At 35.5% G+C, this 16289-nt stretch overlaps 1 protein-coding gene and 1 long non-coding RNA gene across 4 annotated transcripts in view; one reads left to right on the top strand and one right to left on the bottom strand.

The window, feature by feature from the left end:
* Window positions 1-16289, top strand: part of LOC131507158 (uncharacterized) — a 237990-nt gene that overhangs the window by 15280 nt on the left and 206421 nt on the right. The window lies entirely within an intron of this gene.
* LOC131507156 (bifunctional heparan sulfate N-deacetylase/N-sulfotransferase 3) overlaps window positions 4459-16289 on the bottom strand; it is a 185266-nt gene continuing 173435 nt past the window's right edge. For both annotated transcript variants that reach the window (XM_058721523.1, XM_058721522.1), the window contains 2 exons: window positions 12130-12232; window positions 4459-7242 (listed from right to left, as the gene is read on the bottom strand). In XM_058721523.1, coding sequence (XP_058577506.1) covers window positions 7123-7242; window positions 12130-12232 — 223 coding nt within the window. In that variant the 3' untranslated portion in view covers window positions 4459-7122. The remainder of the gene's footprint in view (window positions 7243-12129; window positions 12233-16289) is intronic.

Genomic DNA, 16289 nt, shown 5'->3' on the forward strand with positions numbered 1-16289 from the left:
TTTTATCATTGGCAATAAATACGGTCATTTGTTTTTCTTGAATGGACAGGCCCACTTTGTTCATTTTCAAAACAAATGTCTGCCGGTTACTCAAGTCTACATAACCACAATTCTCTGTCAGTCAGTTTTTCAAGTAAAGATGATGCTCCACAAATAAAGTAGCTAGTTTTCTTTTAGTTTAAATATACTGAATAAAAATTAAAAAAAAAAAAATAAAGTAGCTAGTTCAATTTGCAACTCAGTTGCTCAAGTGCTTTTCTGTGACAACGATCTACTTCAATATGTGACAGAAACGCTCTAGGCATACTCTACATTTTGTCACAGCAAATATTAAAAAGACAGGTACTCAAGGTTGAAATTTAATAATATTAATAATTCTTACCTCTTCCTCAAGGGCATTCTTAAGTGCAGCTGACTTTTTTTTTTTTTTTTTTAATGAATGTGTGGTGGTGAAGAATAAAATGACTACAAGTACAGATTGATGTCACTACCTTGGATTATGTTAAAGCACCAGCAGTTTTACCCATTATTGCTATTGCAAAATTAGGGGGGGAAATCAATACAATGACAAAGGAATATAATAAATTAGTATTATTATGAAAATAGTTTTGGTCTTGCAGACCCCATGAAGGGGACTTTGTTCTCCTACAGGTCCACAGACTATACTTTAAGAACCATCTTACGGGGTGCCTGGGTGGCTCAGTCGGTTAAGCATCCGACTTCAGCTCAGGTCACGATCTCACGGTCCGTGAGTTCGAGCCCCGCATCGGGCTCTGGGCTGATGGCTCAGAGCCTGGAGCCTGCTTTCGATTCTGTGTCTCCCTCTCTCTCTGCCCCTCCCCCGTTCATGCTCTGTCTCTCTCTGTGTCAAAAATAAATAAAACGTTAAAAAAAAAATTACAAAAAAAAAAAAAGAACCATCTTACTACTGTACTAAGTAAGGCTATGCACCATGACATAGGTCTTAACTGTTAATCTCCTGGATATCATCCAGTATATCTGATGCTGAAGCCAGCTGCTGCTTAGATCTCTTCCTCTGTGATGGTCCCAGCAAATTGGCCACTATTGCACCTGAATATTTAGACTTTTTTTTTTTAATGAAAGATTATTATTGTTCTGATAAAAATAGTATACACATTTGGAAATAAAAATTCAAATATCTCTCCCTCATCCCACACTCTAGTCTTATTTTTTTATTAATTATTATTTTTTTAATGCTTATTTATTCTTGAGAGAGACAAAGACAGAGTGCGAGTGGGGGAGGGGTAGAGCGAGAGGGAGACACAGAATCCCAAGCAGGCTCCAGGTTATGAGCTGTCAGTGCAGAGCCCAATGCAGGGCTCAGACTCTAACCGGAAGATCATGACCCAAGCCAAAGTTGGACACTTAACCGACTGAGCCACCCTGGTGGTCTCTAGTCCCATTTATTAAAGGTAACTCGCTTTTACCTTTTCTGTTCAAGTTCTGTTGATTATCTCCATTATTCTATAATTCCAAAATCCATTTTTGTTTTTGTTTCTAAGCTCTTTTTGTTATGTTTGTGGCTTTAATAATGTACTTAAACATAGATTTCTGCTGCACTTACCACAGGCCAAAAGCAAACCAGAGTGTTCTCCAAAAAAAAGTGAGGAACGAGAAGTTGAGCTTCCCAGACTCAATCTCTGCATGCAATATTACCACCTAGATAATTCATGGCTTCTGCACGGTGGCATAATGTGTGAGACAGGGAGAGTCAAATGTTATAAAAACTGATGAGAAAACAAAGCAAGGGGAAAACTGGTTTACAGTGATCACATTTGACTTCCGTTAACAGACAGGGAATTTGAGACCCCAATTGGAAAAGTGACCTATCCAATGTTATTTAGTTAAGAACAGATATTGGATTACATCCAGTCTATCTTCTTTGCTATTTTAGTCGCACCAAGGACATCCCTATAATTAATTCGGGATAGAAACAATATGGCTTTATCAAGTTGATCACAGATGGGAGTGAGAATTTGTCAATATTATATTTTCATCGCCTTTTATTATTTTTAAAATTATAATCTTTAGCTTCTGAAAAGTTTGTGAACATATTCATTTTCATATGATGTAGACTTTATTTTCTGATGGTATGTTTTGTGCACCTTTAAAAGTTTTGTTTGCTTTGAAGGACATTAATTAAGTTCTAAAAAGATACATTAGAGCCCTAGAAATATATAACGTTTTGAAATTCCATTTCTGTTTAAAGTGGTTGAAATTAAAAAAAAAAAATTAAGATTCAGAATATTATTTACCAAATAGAGAAAAGAAGACCAGTCTTCTCTGGTCCAACTGTATAAATTATGCATAATATTTAAAAGCAAGATCTGGTATCCATTTGTTATTGATTTGAAATAGAGCATTTTGGCATCAGATATGTAGACAGCAGGCATTTCCTGTACTTAATTTATTCCCTCCTAACCAAGAAGCAGCTTGATGTAGACAGTTTTATGTAAGGTTTGTCACAGATCCTGTGTGTTTTGGAAATGTTTCACATTTCATTAAGTTTAATTCAGTTTCTGTATGATAAAATGTGGGTAAATACATTCTTCCTAACAATATCTTGGAGACTTTATGCTGCGAGTAATGAATTTGTGAAATTTGCTTTTATTTCCTTGAAAGGGTTTGCTGGGCAAATAGAATATTTGCCTAAATCTGGCAAGTAAATGTCTTTCTTAAATACTTATTGACACTAGTCAAAATCACTTTCTCTAAGAGATGCTCCAAAGGAGATGGTGAAAATATAGTGGGTTCCAATTTTAGTGATTTACTGTCTTTGTATTTATAACTTTTAGGAATAGGCTGAGAAATTATAGAAACTCAAAGATTAAGATTCATATAGGATCAATGGATGAAGGTGCAAGGAGAGGTTAAAAAATAAATTTCATATAGTAATAAATAACTGAATAAATTCTTTGTGACATTTCTTAACAGCAGTGAATGTATAGAGAACTCTTATAGACAACAAATTGAGGACAAAAAAATGGCAAGAACTAGTGGTAGCACTGGGTGGTGGGAAGTGGCCCCCAAATTCTGTTAGGTACCCTTGGCCACAGGTGAGTGGTATACTGAAAGTAGAGTCTTGGTATTCTTGGTAATGGAATAAATGTTGGCGTGACCAAGACATGGCTTGATCTTTTGAAATTTAGTCTTCTCTTAGGTAAAGTAAGTGAAGAGAAGGTAAACATTTCTAGCCAATACAAATAATTTCTTAAGGATTATCCACCACAAGTAGTCATTGTTCTTTCCATGACTGCCAACTATTTGGGGATCGGTGTGTGTGCTCGGGGTGTGGTAGGCAGGTAGAAGGCAGCAGCTATGTTGTGGGTGGTAACTAAGCAGAGCCACTTGCGCAAAATAGAAGTCAGCTATAGAGTGTAATTTGAAATTGGAGAAATACCTTCGTACCAAAATATTTGAGCAGTTCAGTGCTTCCCCATTAGTTAGAGACTTCAGGTTAAAACATATGTCTTAGAAATTATAGTACTGATATTTCTGGAAAGCATAAAGTTATAATTCATTATAAGCCACTAATGTTGATGGGGTTGGTTTATTAACCAGTCACTAGTTGGGCCTGGAGTAGATGGAACATAGGATGACACATATAGACAGAAAATAGGGAGGTCAGATGTATTCCAGACTGGAGAACTATGTGTGTGGGAGACAAACCTATGCAGAAATCAATTGGTGTATGTAGATGGGGGTGATAGGGTGAGTTACAACATGAGAAAATCTGATATCTAGAAAAGAAAGGGCTGGAATAGAGAACAAAATGTTTGTGGAAAATGTGGTTAACTCCCTCCACTTTCTCCCTCCCTCCTTTCCTTCCTTCCTTCCTTCTCCTTCTTTCCTTCTTCCTTCCTTCCTTCCTATCCTTCTTCCTTCCTTCCTTCCTATCCTTCTTCCTTCCTTCCTTCCTTCCTTCTTCCTTCCTTCCTTCCTTCCTTCCTTCCTTCCTTCCTTCCTTCCTTCCTTCCTTCCTCCCTTCCTTTCTCTTTCTTTTTTACCAGACATTGTTTGTTTTGACAGATTTTTAATAAAAGAGAGACTAGCTATCACCTTTTAAAGCTCTAAAGAAAGGAGCCCATTTGTCGGAAGCAGACCAGAGTGCTGGGAGTAAAAAATGTTGCAATCATTCAGGTTCTCATGTGTGTTTCTCTTATTCCCTTACTCTAGGATCCCATGGGTGTCCCTAGGAGTTGCTTTATTTCTATTAGAACTAAAAAAAAATCACTAATATTGATTAGAAGGATCTGTGGGAGGTTATATTATTAAAAATAAACTTACTTATTTCCTAATTGGAGGTTTCTTATGCATCTTTCCATTTTGAGTTATATTGGTGGCACCTGTGTTTTATAACCACTTCCCACTCTGTCCCAGGCAAACACAAACAATCAAATATGTACTTATTACCTAAAATCATCAGGCCCAAGCTCCTCATTTTCTTATCACAGTTTATTGTTGTATATATGAGGTACCATGCTACTATCAGAATTATATCCAGGTTTTTTATTTTAAAAAACTCAGAGAAAAAATGTTTCCAGTAATTTTCATTCAATGTGAATGACAAGAATATCATAGCTATAAACATTAAAATAACCATTTCATTTCTTCCTAAGGAAGTTCCAATTTTAAGCAATGAAAAAGGAATTCTATACAAAGCTAGTTTTAAATCACATTAGCTCTCATTCTTTTCTCGTATGTATTTGTTACTTTTAGAATAGTGTAATAATCAGCCAGAGTATATAATGTAGAAAGTATGTATGTCCTCTAGAATTTGATGTTGCCTCCAAGATACATTGAGTGGTCAAGAATTCTTTCAAAAGTTTGCTTTTATGGACAGCATAATACCTGTACTGTGAATGAGTCAATTTTGGTATGACCTCTTCCTTTTTCTTTCATTATACAAGCATCCAGTAGGGCTTTTTTTAACATTTATCTTAAAGGGTGGGCTGTAGAGCTAACTCAGTTTACCTAGACAAAATCATGCCATTAGCAGCTTTGTTTAGAAATTTAAATGCACATCTCATCATTAAAACATAAATGTATCAGTTTTTCTTTTTCTGTTTTTATCAAGTAGAAATGTTGTCAAAATAAAAGCACGATACCATATGTAACTGCTGGCGCCTGTTCTCACCACACATGCCCCTCTCAAGCCAATTTTCTTAAATTAGTGGAGTTGAAAGACTACACTCATTTCCCTACCATGCTGGGCAAGTGCTGCTTTAAGAAAGGCAGCAGTAAGCATGGAGACTGAGTTTACCGTATTTGTCCAAATGACTCTGATTTTCTTTTACTGTAGGGGCCTTAAAAACTTGTTCTTTCTCCATTTCTTTTGGCTATTAGCTTGTTTGTTAAAAAATGAGTGTATCATTTGGGTACATAAAACTTTTAAAAAATATTTAATTAATAATTATAATGTAATTTAACAAATTTGTAGTAAGTGGAAGGATCTCAAAATTTGTTTTTAATTAGCAAATAATTGATAGAGTTTAGTTTTACACATTGTAACGACAAGGAAAATATTTGGGTTGTAGCTTTTCCTTGGGTATCTTTTTTTTTTCTTCTGACCATACTTTTCATAATATTTTTAAAAGCTTATATAATCATAGCAGGGAATTTATGTACTACTTGATTTTTTTTATGTGTATAGTGAATTTAAAAATTAAGTAAATATAAGCAGAGGTCAATAAGTATGATTTTTTTTTTTAAGATTAGTCATATGATCATTTAAAACTTAAGCGTAAATATATTTTAGGAATCGTGTCTACCTCATCGTTGTACCTCCTCTATTTAATTTAGTAGATAATCCATAAATTTAACTATGTTTTATTGTCCTCCACAAGAGAATACACCAAATATTCTTTAAAAAATGGGACTTAGCCCTGCTTATTTTTTCTGCCTTATATTGAAAGTATCCTGGGAAATATCAGATTATAAATCATATGTCAGTGGGGTTTTTTTTTTGTTACAAATCTCTACATCACAATTTCATTTTAAACTCTCTGGAAAAATGTAGTTTTTCTATAATTTAAAAGTAAATAAATAACATATCATCTAGAGACACTGTGCTTAGTTTTCCTTTAATAGATTTTGTTCTGGGGAAAATTTTAAAAAAAGTTATTCACTTTTAAAAGTCAATATGTTTCTGTAGATGACACATCCCTCACATTATGTGCAAGTATTTCTGTAGAACCAGTGAGGACTATTGGAGTAGATTTGTAGTTCACAAAAAGAGGATTTAAACTGTCAATAATATATCTTGAGACCCCTATAATTTCTCCCTTTTAGAGGATTCAGTGAGTACACTTTGCATTATTATTTACTGTTTTGGTATACTCAGTGTGTTTCCATACACCTCTCAATGGCTTTACAATTTATCTCAGTGTAACAATTACATTATGACAGAGGAGTCATTAATTTTTACATAAATGCACTAGAGTATGTGTATGAAAAATCACTTTTGTTTTGCTATAGCACTTACCTTTTTATTTTAATGCACATAAACCTCATACATAACCTTTCCACTCTCTGATCTAGCACAAATGGTCATTTACAATTCTTTCTAAATATTCAGTGGATTTATATCTTGGCAAGCATTTTTCATGGGTATTATGCCTTTGGCATTTTATGCTACATTGTGATGTTTCTTTTGCTTCTCGTTTTGTAGGACACTTTATAGAATCAAAGAATAAGAAAACATCATACAGGCAAACAGTGTTCTAAAGACCTACAGAGACACAATCTTAGTTGATATATAAAACAGTAAATATTACTATGAAATGGACAATTCTGCATTTGTGTTTGATACTTATATCGGTTGCAGTTGACTTCCACATGTGTGCACAGTAGTCTACAATAATCCCACAGGCTCAGATATGGATTAAGAGAAAGGCCATAGGCCTCAAGGCTCATAACAGATATTTTGTCTTTTCTTTTTTTTCCCCCCCTAATCATCCACATGCCAGCACATGGAAGGAACTTTGTTCTTTTTTCTCATTTGAAGAGGTATATTTTTAAACAGCCTTTTGGTAGCTTCTGGAAGCTTTGGGAAAGGTGAATGTCACATAGAAGATGGATTCTCAAGGAGTTTTCTCAGTGCTATCTCACTTTCTGCAGCTCCTGTCTGAGCCAGGATGGCAGAGGCTGCCCCAGTCTGTGCAGTAGCTTTGAGAGTTCCACGTTGTGATCTCTGTAGTAGCTTGATAGAAATGCTCTGCTCTGGTGGGACATAAAAGTACATTTCACTTTGTTGATTAAAGCATACTTCATATATTTTGATGATGTTTAAATCTGCATCAAGTATACCATACCCGGGTTGAAATTTATATTAAGAATGTGGGCTATTTATTTAGCACAATATGAACACAGTGACTCTCTTCCTCAAAATAGACACTCTACATACATACACTTTTTTTTTTTAACGTTTATTCATTTTTAAGAGAGAGAGAGCATGCCCCATACATCCACTGTTTTTACGAGGGAAAGAGCTTTTGTATTAAGCATGTGATTTCTTTGTGCAGAATTAAATGTTAACTCAATCGTGTTGCTTGAAAAATAGCTGTAACAATTGATTGGGTTTAATATTATGCTCTATTAAAATCATCCTAGCTTTGGAGAATGTTAGTTTGGTACATCCATAATATAAAATACTCCTTTGTCATCATTAATTTGCATTTAGATTTGGAAGGTACACAATCCTTTTTTTTTTTTTTTTTAATGTTTATTTATCTTGAGAGAGAAAGAAAGAGCAAGAGTGGGGGAGGGACAGAGAGAAAGAGGGAAAGAATCCCAAGCAGGCTATGTGCTGTTAGCACAGAGCCTGTCACAGGGCTTGAACTCATGAACCATGAGATCATGACTTTAGCCAAAATCAAGAGTTGGTCACCTAACCAACTGAGCTACCCAGGCACTCCCATAATACTGTCTTAAAAGATGTTTTAAGGCATATAAAGCTTAAAAGTAAGCTTAAAAATGCAGTAGGTAGGAGAACCTGGGTAGCTCAGTCAGTTAAGTGACCAACTCTTAATTTCAGCTCAGGTTATGATCTCACCATCATGGGTCATGAGATCAAACCCCATGTCAGACTCTGTGCTAGGGAGGAGAGGCTTCTTAAGATCTCTCTCTCCCTCAGTCCTTCTTCCTCTGCCCCTCTCCTGTTCTCTCTCTCTCTCTGTCAAAAAAAAAAATGCTGTAGGTAAACCAGGTAAACCTCTAACCTATATTTGAATGATTTCACCCAAGGAAGGAAAAGAATGCCTTGCAAACTATCCTGACTTAGTGGGGGACAGATTTTGCTTCAACAAAGAAAAAATATTTTAGTAATTGAAACTGCCAAAAATGGAAAGGGCTGTGCTATATATGGCATTTCACGGGGTTCATAAATAGGTTGGATTACTGTTGTTAGGAATGTTTTTTAATTTTAATTTTTTTAGTGTTTAGTTTTGAGGGAGAGAGAGACAGAGCATGAGTGGGGGGAGGGGCAGGGAGAGAGACACAGAATCCGAAGCAGGCTCCAGGCTCAGAGCTGTCAGCACAGAACCTGATGATGGGCTCAAACCCACAGACTGTGAGATCATGACCTGAGCTGAAGTCAGACTGAGCCACCCAGGCGCCCCTGTTGTTAGGAATGTTGTAAAAGGGAGGATTTCTGCAGCTGTATCTGTACCTCCTGGCTTTGTACTATTCTGAGATTTTTGATTGAGCTGAACCTTTAAAAAGTTTTTATTTAATTCCTTGTGCTATCTTTTAAAATGTCATATCTGGTACTCCATTTTAAATGTTATAGAAAAAAAGCCTCATTTTGTATTGGTAATTTCAAAGTAAGCATAATTTTTATGGGAATCATGCTCATTGGAATTAAATAGAATATTTGTGCTATATTCTAACCATTACTGTGATCAAAGGAGAATCCAAACCACTGTGTGATTTAAGTGTCACTCTGTCTCATTTCTGCTCTTGTTTTTCCTCAGTCATTGGCTCTAAAACCACCAACAGGCCCAGCTGGCATATTCAGGCAAAAGAAAAAGGTAGAGCTAGAGGCTCTTGAGTGGCTCAGTTGGTTAAGCGTCTGACTCTTGGTCTTGGCTCAAGTCATGATCTCATGGTCCATGAGATCAAGCCCCTTGCATGGAGCCTGCACTGACAGTGTGGAGCCTGCTTGGGATTCTCTCTTTCCCTCTCTCTCTCTCTCTCTTTCTCTCTTTCTGCCCCTCCCCCACTCATGCTCTCTTTTTGTCAAAATAAATAAATTAATGAAAAAGAAAAAAAAAAAAACGAAAAAGGTAAAGATAAATTATATTTCCCAGATATCTACCTCTGGGAACCTGATCATTCTGTGCCTCCTTTGCTGCCAGCCAGACCTGGAATCTAGGGATGAACCCTAGGTCTTTGTGCAGAGTTTGAGTTTCTGAACTTCCCCATTATGTTCTCTCTTAATGGCTCACTTTGTGCTATTTCTCTTTATGACTGAAGTCCTGCTTGGAACAACAGCAGCCTGGGGCTACCCAGTTCCTGCCAGCCTGCTCCCTAAACTTTCCACAGAGTAAGTGATTGTCCAACATCTTAACTAACTCTGGAACTGAATCTCCTAGGATCCACTTCTACTCTCCATCCCTTTGGAGTTTGGATTGAATGTCTGATACTGAGGATTATCTCAAACTCACTTCAACTTATTGGCCTTTGGAGCATCATTTTTAACCCTGGCTGCCTCTGTCAGTGCTGCCTATGTAGATAACCCTAGTCCTGTGCCCTATTATGTGTGTATGTGTGTCCCCATAATCCTGTCACCTTAATCAAGTAACTCTTTCCTCTTGTTGCTCTGCTCCCTCATTATGGCAAGATAAATGTTATGAGATCTGCAAAATACAATATGTTCTATTTTGGAATCTAATATATTCAGGCCAAAAGTTACCAGAACAGAACTTTGTCGTACACAAGACTTATTGCACATACGTTGTTATCTGACACTCATTCATAAGGGGGAATTTTTTAGATGGTAAAATCACAGATAAGAGATATGTTAATATATCTCAATATAATCTGACTATTTCATGCAAACTCATGAGGAGATTATAATATATACTTATATAATATAAAACCATAATAAAAAGAAGGAATCATATAATACATTCAAGATCAGGTATTTTATTTGCCTATTATTAAAGAGTCTATTACATACTTTTGATTTGGAGAGAGAATAGATTTTAGTGGTATTAATTTAGAATGTCAGTTTTTATTCTTTTTCTATACTGTATTTTCACAAACCAAGTACAAGTAGAAGGAGGCCAACAGCTTTCTTAATTTACCTGGATTAAATGTCTTCTATGATGTTTTGGTGACAGTTGGGTACTGACATTTTTCTGTAATAGGAAGAGAAGCAGTGTGGTGACGGTACTGCCTGCTCTCATCCGTTCTACACATTTGTGCTTCCGTGATCTCTGTGAAGGCTTCTTACTCTTCCCTTTCCTCTGGTCACTATTTGCGTAAAATCAACCACTTCTACTCCTTCAAATAAACCTAGTATATACATGATACTGTGATATAAGAAATATATGTGTTGGGTTTCCATCTCTGGTTCCTGGCACAGAGCTCCTAAAACCCTTGCAATTTCCTGAGTAATAGGGGTGAGAGGAGTGTCTTTTGTTATTCATAATAAGCCCTTTTCAACCATACCTAAGTTTATGCTAATGAGGTGACTTCAGGCGGGGGGATGGTTCCTAGAGGAACCAAACACATGCTTAGAGGGTTGGAACTCAGCACTCCCCTCTGATCTCCAAATAAGGAAAAGGGACTGTGGATCGAGTTAATTACTAATGGCCAGTGATTTAATCAATTGTGCCTCCATAAATGGAAACTCCATAAAAACCTTCAATGAAGGACTTGAGAATGTCAGGATTGGTAAAGGCACCCATGTGCTGGGAGAGTGGCACACCCCAAACTCCACAGAGAGAAGCTCCTGTGCTTACGACCCTTCTGGACCTTGTTCTATGCACTTTTTCATCTGGCTATTCATTTATATCCTTTATAAGAATAGAAAGTAAAAGTGTTTTCCTGGGTTCTGTGAATGGTTATGGCAAATTATAAAACCTGAGGAAGGGGTCATGACAGCCTTTGATTTGTGGCCACTTTGGACACAAGTCAGTAACCTGGAAACCCATTACTTGCTATTGGAGCCTGAAGGGAGGGCAGTCTTATGGTAGTAGCCGTTTACCTGTGGTGTCTACACTAATTTGGGGTAATTAGTATCACAATTGAGTTAAATTGTAGGATACCTATTTGTATTGCATAAATTTGCATCATTGCTTGCTATGAAACTCTACACATTTGGTGTTAGAAGTGTCTGAGTTAAAAACAGTCCAGAATTTATTACACAGAAACCTTGTTGAGAGGTATAGAAGTATTGATATCCTAAAAGTTTGGCTTTTCTTCTCTTTCTTTACCACAAAATCTAATAGTATGTCTCAGTATGTCTGTGTATGATAGGAGTAAAATAAAATGCTACGAAAGATGTTCTACAGTGTCTTTTAAGCATTTTAGTTTTAATAAATATAATACATAGCTTTGACATAAATGAAAATGATATATTTTATATTAGATTCTTGAAATATCATAGAAATTGCCCTTTAGTTCCTATTAATGTGTAAGGATTTTTCTCATAGTACTCCAAAGGTAAATTTTAAAATCAACCAAAGAAAACCACCAAAGAAATATTATGCAGGCCACACTTACTACTATAGAGTAACTTAGTGGGAAAAAAATAGAAATCTTTTGGTCCTACTTTCAATTTCCAGTTGATGTATTTCCTGTCTTGGTTTCAGGTAACATTTTTAGTGCTAAAATTTTTGTGAATGTATCATACTTTTTGTCATGAGATGTTGCCTTCTTTATTCTACTTCAAAATAGAAACTTCTGTTGTTTTCCTTTATTCTTGCATGGCAGGTAATATATCACTGGAAAAATCAAAACAAGCAACCTGGATACATTGAAATACAAATACCACTTTTGGTTTTTGGAGGGGCTACATTTTTATTATAACTACTTTCATAAGAAAATACGTATTACTTATTGTTTGCTTATTTAGTTTGTATTTATAAGCTCTGTACTTACATCAGGATCCATTGGAGGGTATTTTCTTCCTTTGCTTTTTCCAAGGCATTTTGTTTTACCTTCTTCCAATAACTGACACCAGAAGCCTTTATGAGAATCAAACCTAAAAAAAATTCAAAATACAAAGCACAAAAAAGTATTTTGCAAGCAATTTCTAAGACATAATGACCAAAAACATGAATATATTTTTGGATCTTAATCTATAACCAGAGAAACTGGTATATTTTTTGACTAAGTCATTTTGCATAAAGTCTTTTGGCATACTTCTAAATTCTGAGTCCATCTGTCATATTTGTGAGTTTGCCAGATTCCTAATAGAAAAATTGTCAGCAGAAGGTCTCCTATTAATAGAAATTAATAAGCCTACCTTATTCCTCTGGAAGGAAAGAGTTTTATAAATTTCAAGTCAGTTCTTTTCCTGTGTAGGGTTTAGAAATGACAAGTCAGGTTTCATCCATATTTATGAACTTACATAGTACTTGTACCATACAATTGCAGACTAATAGAAAAGAAAGGGTTTTGGTGTGCTATGGAGTGACTAATTTTAGCATTTTCTGGCTATAATCCATTTAATTTTCTTCCAGAGCACTTTCTTATTTCGGTATGAGCTCTGTATTAAAGTAACTGTACCTATAAATGTGGATTTGCATGGCATAATTGTAATCAAAATAATAGTAGCACATTAAATTTATATTTTATTTATTATTTTTAGTATATTTTTTGTTTTTATTTTAATTCCAATTAGTTAACATACTAAACTTATGTTTTAGTTCACCAAAATGTTTTTACTTTTTATTTTTTTTAAAGTTAATTTATTTTGAGAGAGAGAGAGCATGGGAGGGGCAGAGAGAGGGAGAGAGAGAGAATCCCAAGCAGGCTCTACATGGTCATTGTGGAGCCCTATGCAGGGCTTCAAACAAAATAAAGGTCAGAAATAGACCAACACATCTACAATCAGTTGATTTTAAAAAATAGGTGCCAAGTAAATTTGATGGGAAAGAACAGTGTTTTAAATGAATTAATCTGGAAAAATTGGATATCTATATGGGAAATATGAATATTGACACTTACTTACACTGTATAAAAAAATTAACTTGAAGTCAATCCTAGACCTAAACTTAAGAGGGTAAAACTATAAAAATTCTCAAAGTAAACAGGAAAGACACATAGGGAAAACACAGGGTGGTTCAGTTGGTTAAGCATCCGGATTCAGGTCAGGTCATGATCTCACGGTTCATGAGTTCGAGCCCTGCATCAGGCCCTGTGCTGACAGCTCAGAGTCTGGAGGCTGCTTCAGGTTCTGTGTCTCCCTCTCTCTCTGCCCTTCCCTCGCTCACGCTCTCTTAAAAATAAATAAACATTAAAAAAACAAAACACAGAAAATCTTTGTAACCTTTATTTAGGCAAAGATTTTTTTTTTAATGTTTTATTTATTCTTGAGAGACAGAGAGACAGAGCATGAGTGTGGGAGGAGCAGAGCGAGAGAGGGACACAGAATCGGAAGCAGGCTCCAGGCTCTGAGCCGGCATCACAGAGCCCGATGTGGGGCTCAAACTCACAGACTGTGAGATCATGACCTGAGGTGAAGTCGGAAGCTCAACCGACTGAGCCACCCAGGCACCCCTTTAGGCAAATATTTCTTAAGGTGAATGCTAAAAGAAGAATAATGATAATTTTGGACACATCAAAACTAAAAACTTTTTTTCTAAAACACTTAAGAAAATTAAAAGAGAAACCATGGATTGGACAAAGGTATTTGTAAAACATAGGACTGGACTACATATGTAAAACATAATAAAGGACTTGTATCACAATATATAATTCAACTCAGCAAAAAAGATGATAATACCAATAAAAATTGGGTAAAAGTTTGGAACAGATACTTCATCAAAAAAACATATGTGAATGACCAATAAACAAATGGAATTATTGCTTAACATAATTAGTCATTAAGGAAATTCCAATTAAAATCACAAATGAAATACCACTACACGCTCACTAGAACAACAGTTTAAAAAGACTAATATGAAGTGTTGGCAAAGATGTGGAACCTCTAGAATTGCTATACCTTTTTGGTAGAAATTAAAATATTACAGCTACTTTGGAAAGCTTCTTATATATCTTAGTATATAATTACTATATGACCCACCAACCCCATTTTAAGGTGTTTACCCATGAGAAATGAAACATGTCCATACAAAGATCTGTACACAAATGTCTGTTGTAGCCACAAATGGAAACAACCCTATGCCTATCAATTAATGAAAGGATGAACAAATTGTGTTATATCCATAAAGTGGAATAATAATGATTAAAAAAAGAGCTAATTACTGATAGATGTAACAACAGGGAGGAATCTCAAAAGCACTATGCTAAATGAAAGTAGGTCATTGGTTGCTAGTGGACCAGGAGTGAGGCGAAAAGGACTGACTGCAAAGAACCACGAGGAAACTTTTTGGATTAATGGAAGTGTTCTATATGTTGATTGTGGTCGTGTATACAATGTACGCATAAGTCAAAATTCATCAATCTGTACATTAAAATAGGTAGATTTTATTAAATATGAATTTTACATCAATAAATCTGATTTCAAATTATACTGTGATTGTGTATGTATATGTATGGATGTGATTTGGAAGGTACTCTTTATGTAGCTAATCTAGAGTTTTTATAACATAGCCCTGTGAAAAGATTGCAAACCTAGATTTCTGCCTCTGTACTGGTTTGGATATTAGAGACACTAAAGGATGATTCACATCCCACTTATGCAAAGCCTATTTCTCATCATTACTGACACAATTGTGTGAGATCAGGACACAACATGGTATGTCTTCATGTTATTTATATTCTTGTTTGAATCAGTAAGGCAACTGAATAAAGTAGTCCCATATTCAGAGGCACAAGAAAAAAAAAGCATTAATAAAGACTATTACTTAAATAATCTGTACATGAAATCTGGAAAGTTCTTTTATTCATTCATTCATTCATTTGAAAACTGGGAAGTTCTACTTTTTTAATATTTCTACTTTATTTTTTTGAAAAAGAGAGAATGTGAGCAGGGGAAGAGCAGAAAGAGAGGGAGACAGAATCTGAAGCAACCTCCAGGCTCTGAGCTGTCAGCACAGAGCCCAAAGTGGCGCTCAAATTCACAGACCATGAGATCATGACCTGAGCCAAAGTTGGATGCCTAACCGACTGAGCCACTCAGGCACTTGGAAAGCTGGGAAGTTCTAATACAACAAAATTTCTGGAAATCTGCTATTGATATAGTATTTTTCATAAACATTTTGTCCTTAACAATTTCTACAATTGAATTCTGACTCATTTTAAGTATTTAAGTGATCAAAATTCAGAATCCAGACCATTATTATTATTTTTAATAATATACCTAACTCTAGATACATGTCTGGAACATACATATGCCTTATGACAGAACATTGTTTTTAAAAGACACACTGAACCTCACACATAATATAATTAAGAATCAAAATAAAAATAGGTTTTTCTTTCATCTCTGCTAATTGGTTACATCTTATGCAGCAGGCTGTCATGCTTGGCTTTATTGAGGGAAAAAAAAAAAACTGTGTGCGTGTGTGTGTGTGTGTGACATATAGCCCAGGCATCTGTATGCATATGTTCATAGGCAATGGCATATGTGTACTGGAGTGGAAAAGAAAGGAAGAGAAAGGCAGAAGGGAGATCATGTTTATTTTCCAGGTGACTTGAGCTACAGGTGAAGGGATTGATGTTGACCTTATGAGTTTGAAGACATCAACAATGCAATTTCATAGCTCACCTGAAGAAGCTTGATAGAAAATGGAGAAAGATCTCCCTACATCTGTTTAGAATATCAACAGTAACCCCTTAAGATTAATCCTGTTACTGCAGGCACTGATATCTGATGGAACAGCAAGAAACATCCTTTTTTAAAGTGTAGGCACTAGACGTGGCTAGGACCCTTCTTTAAAGGATTTCAGGAAGTAAATAAGTTTTATGTGTTGTTTACTGCTATGGTTAGCCGTTCCTGGAGGCAGAGATACTTTGTTAATCATTGTATCCCAGAGTCTTGCACATAGTAGTCATTCAATAAAACTTTGTTGACTTAGAGTAAAACAAGAATGGATTGGCTCTTAAATATCTTAAACATCATCACCTTGATG

Source organism: Neofelis nebulosa, chromosome 3 (genome assembly GCF_028018385.1).
Source record: "Neofelis nebulosa isolate mNeoNeb1 chromosome 3, mNeoNeb1.pri, whole genome shotgun sequence".
In the NCBI taxonomy this organism is placed as follows: domain Eukaryota; kingdom Metazoa; phylum Chordata; class Mammalia; order Carnivora; family Felidae; genus Neofelis; species Neofelis nebulosa.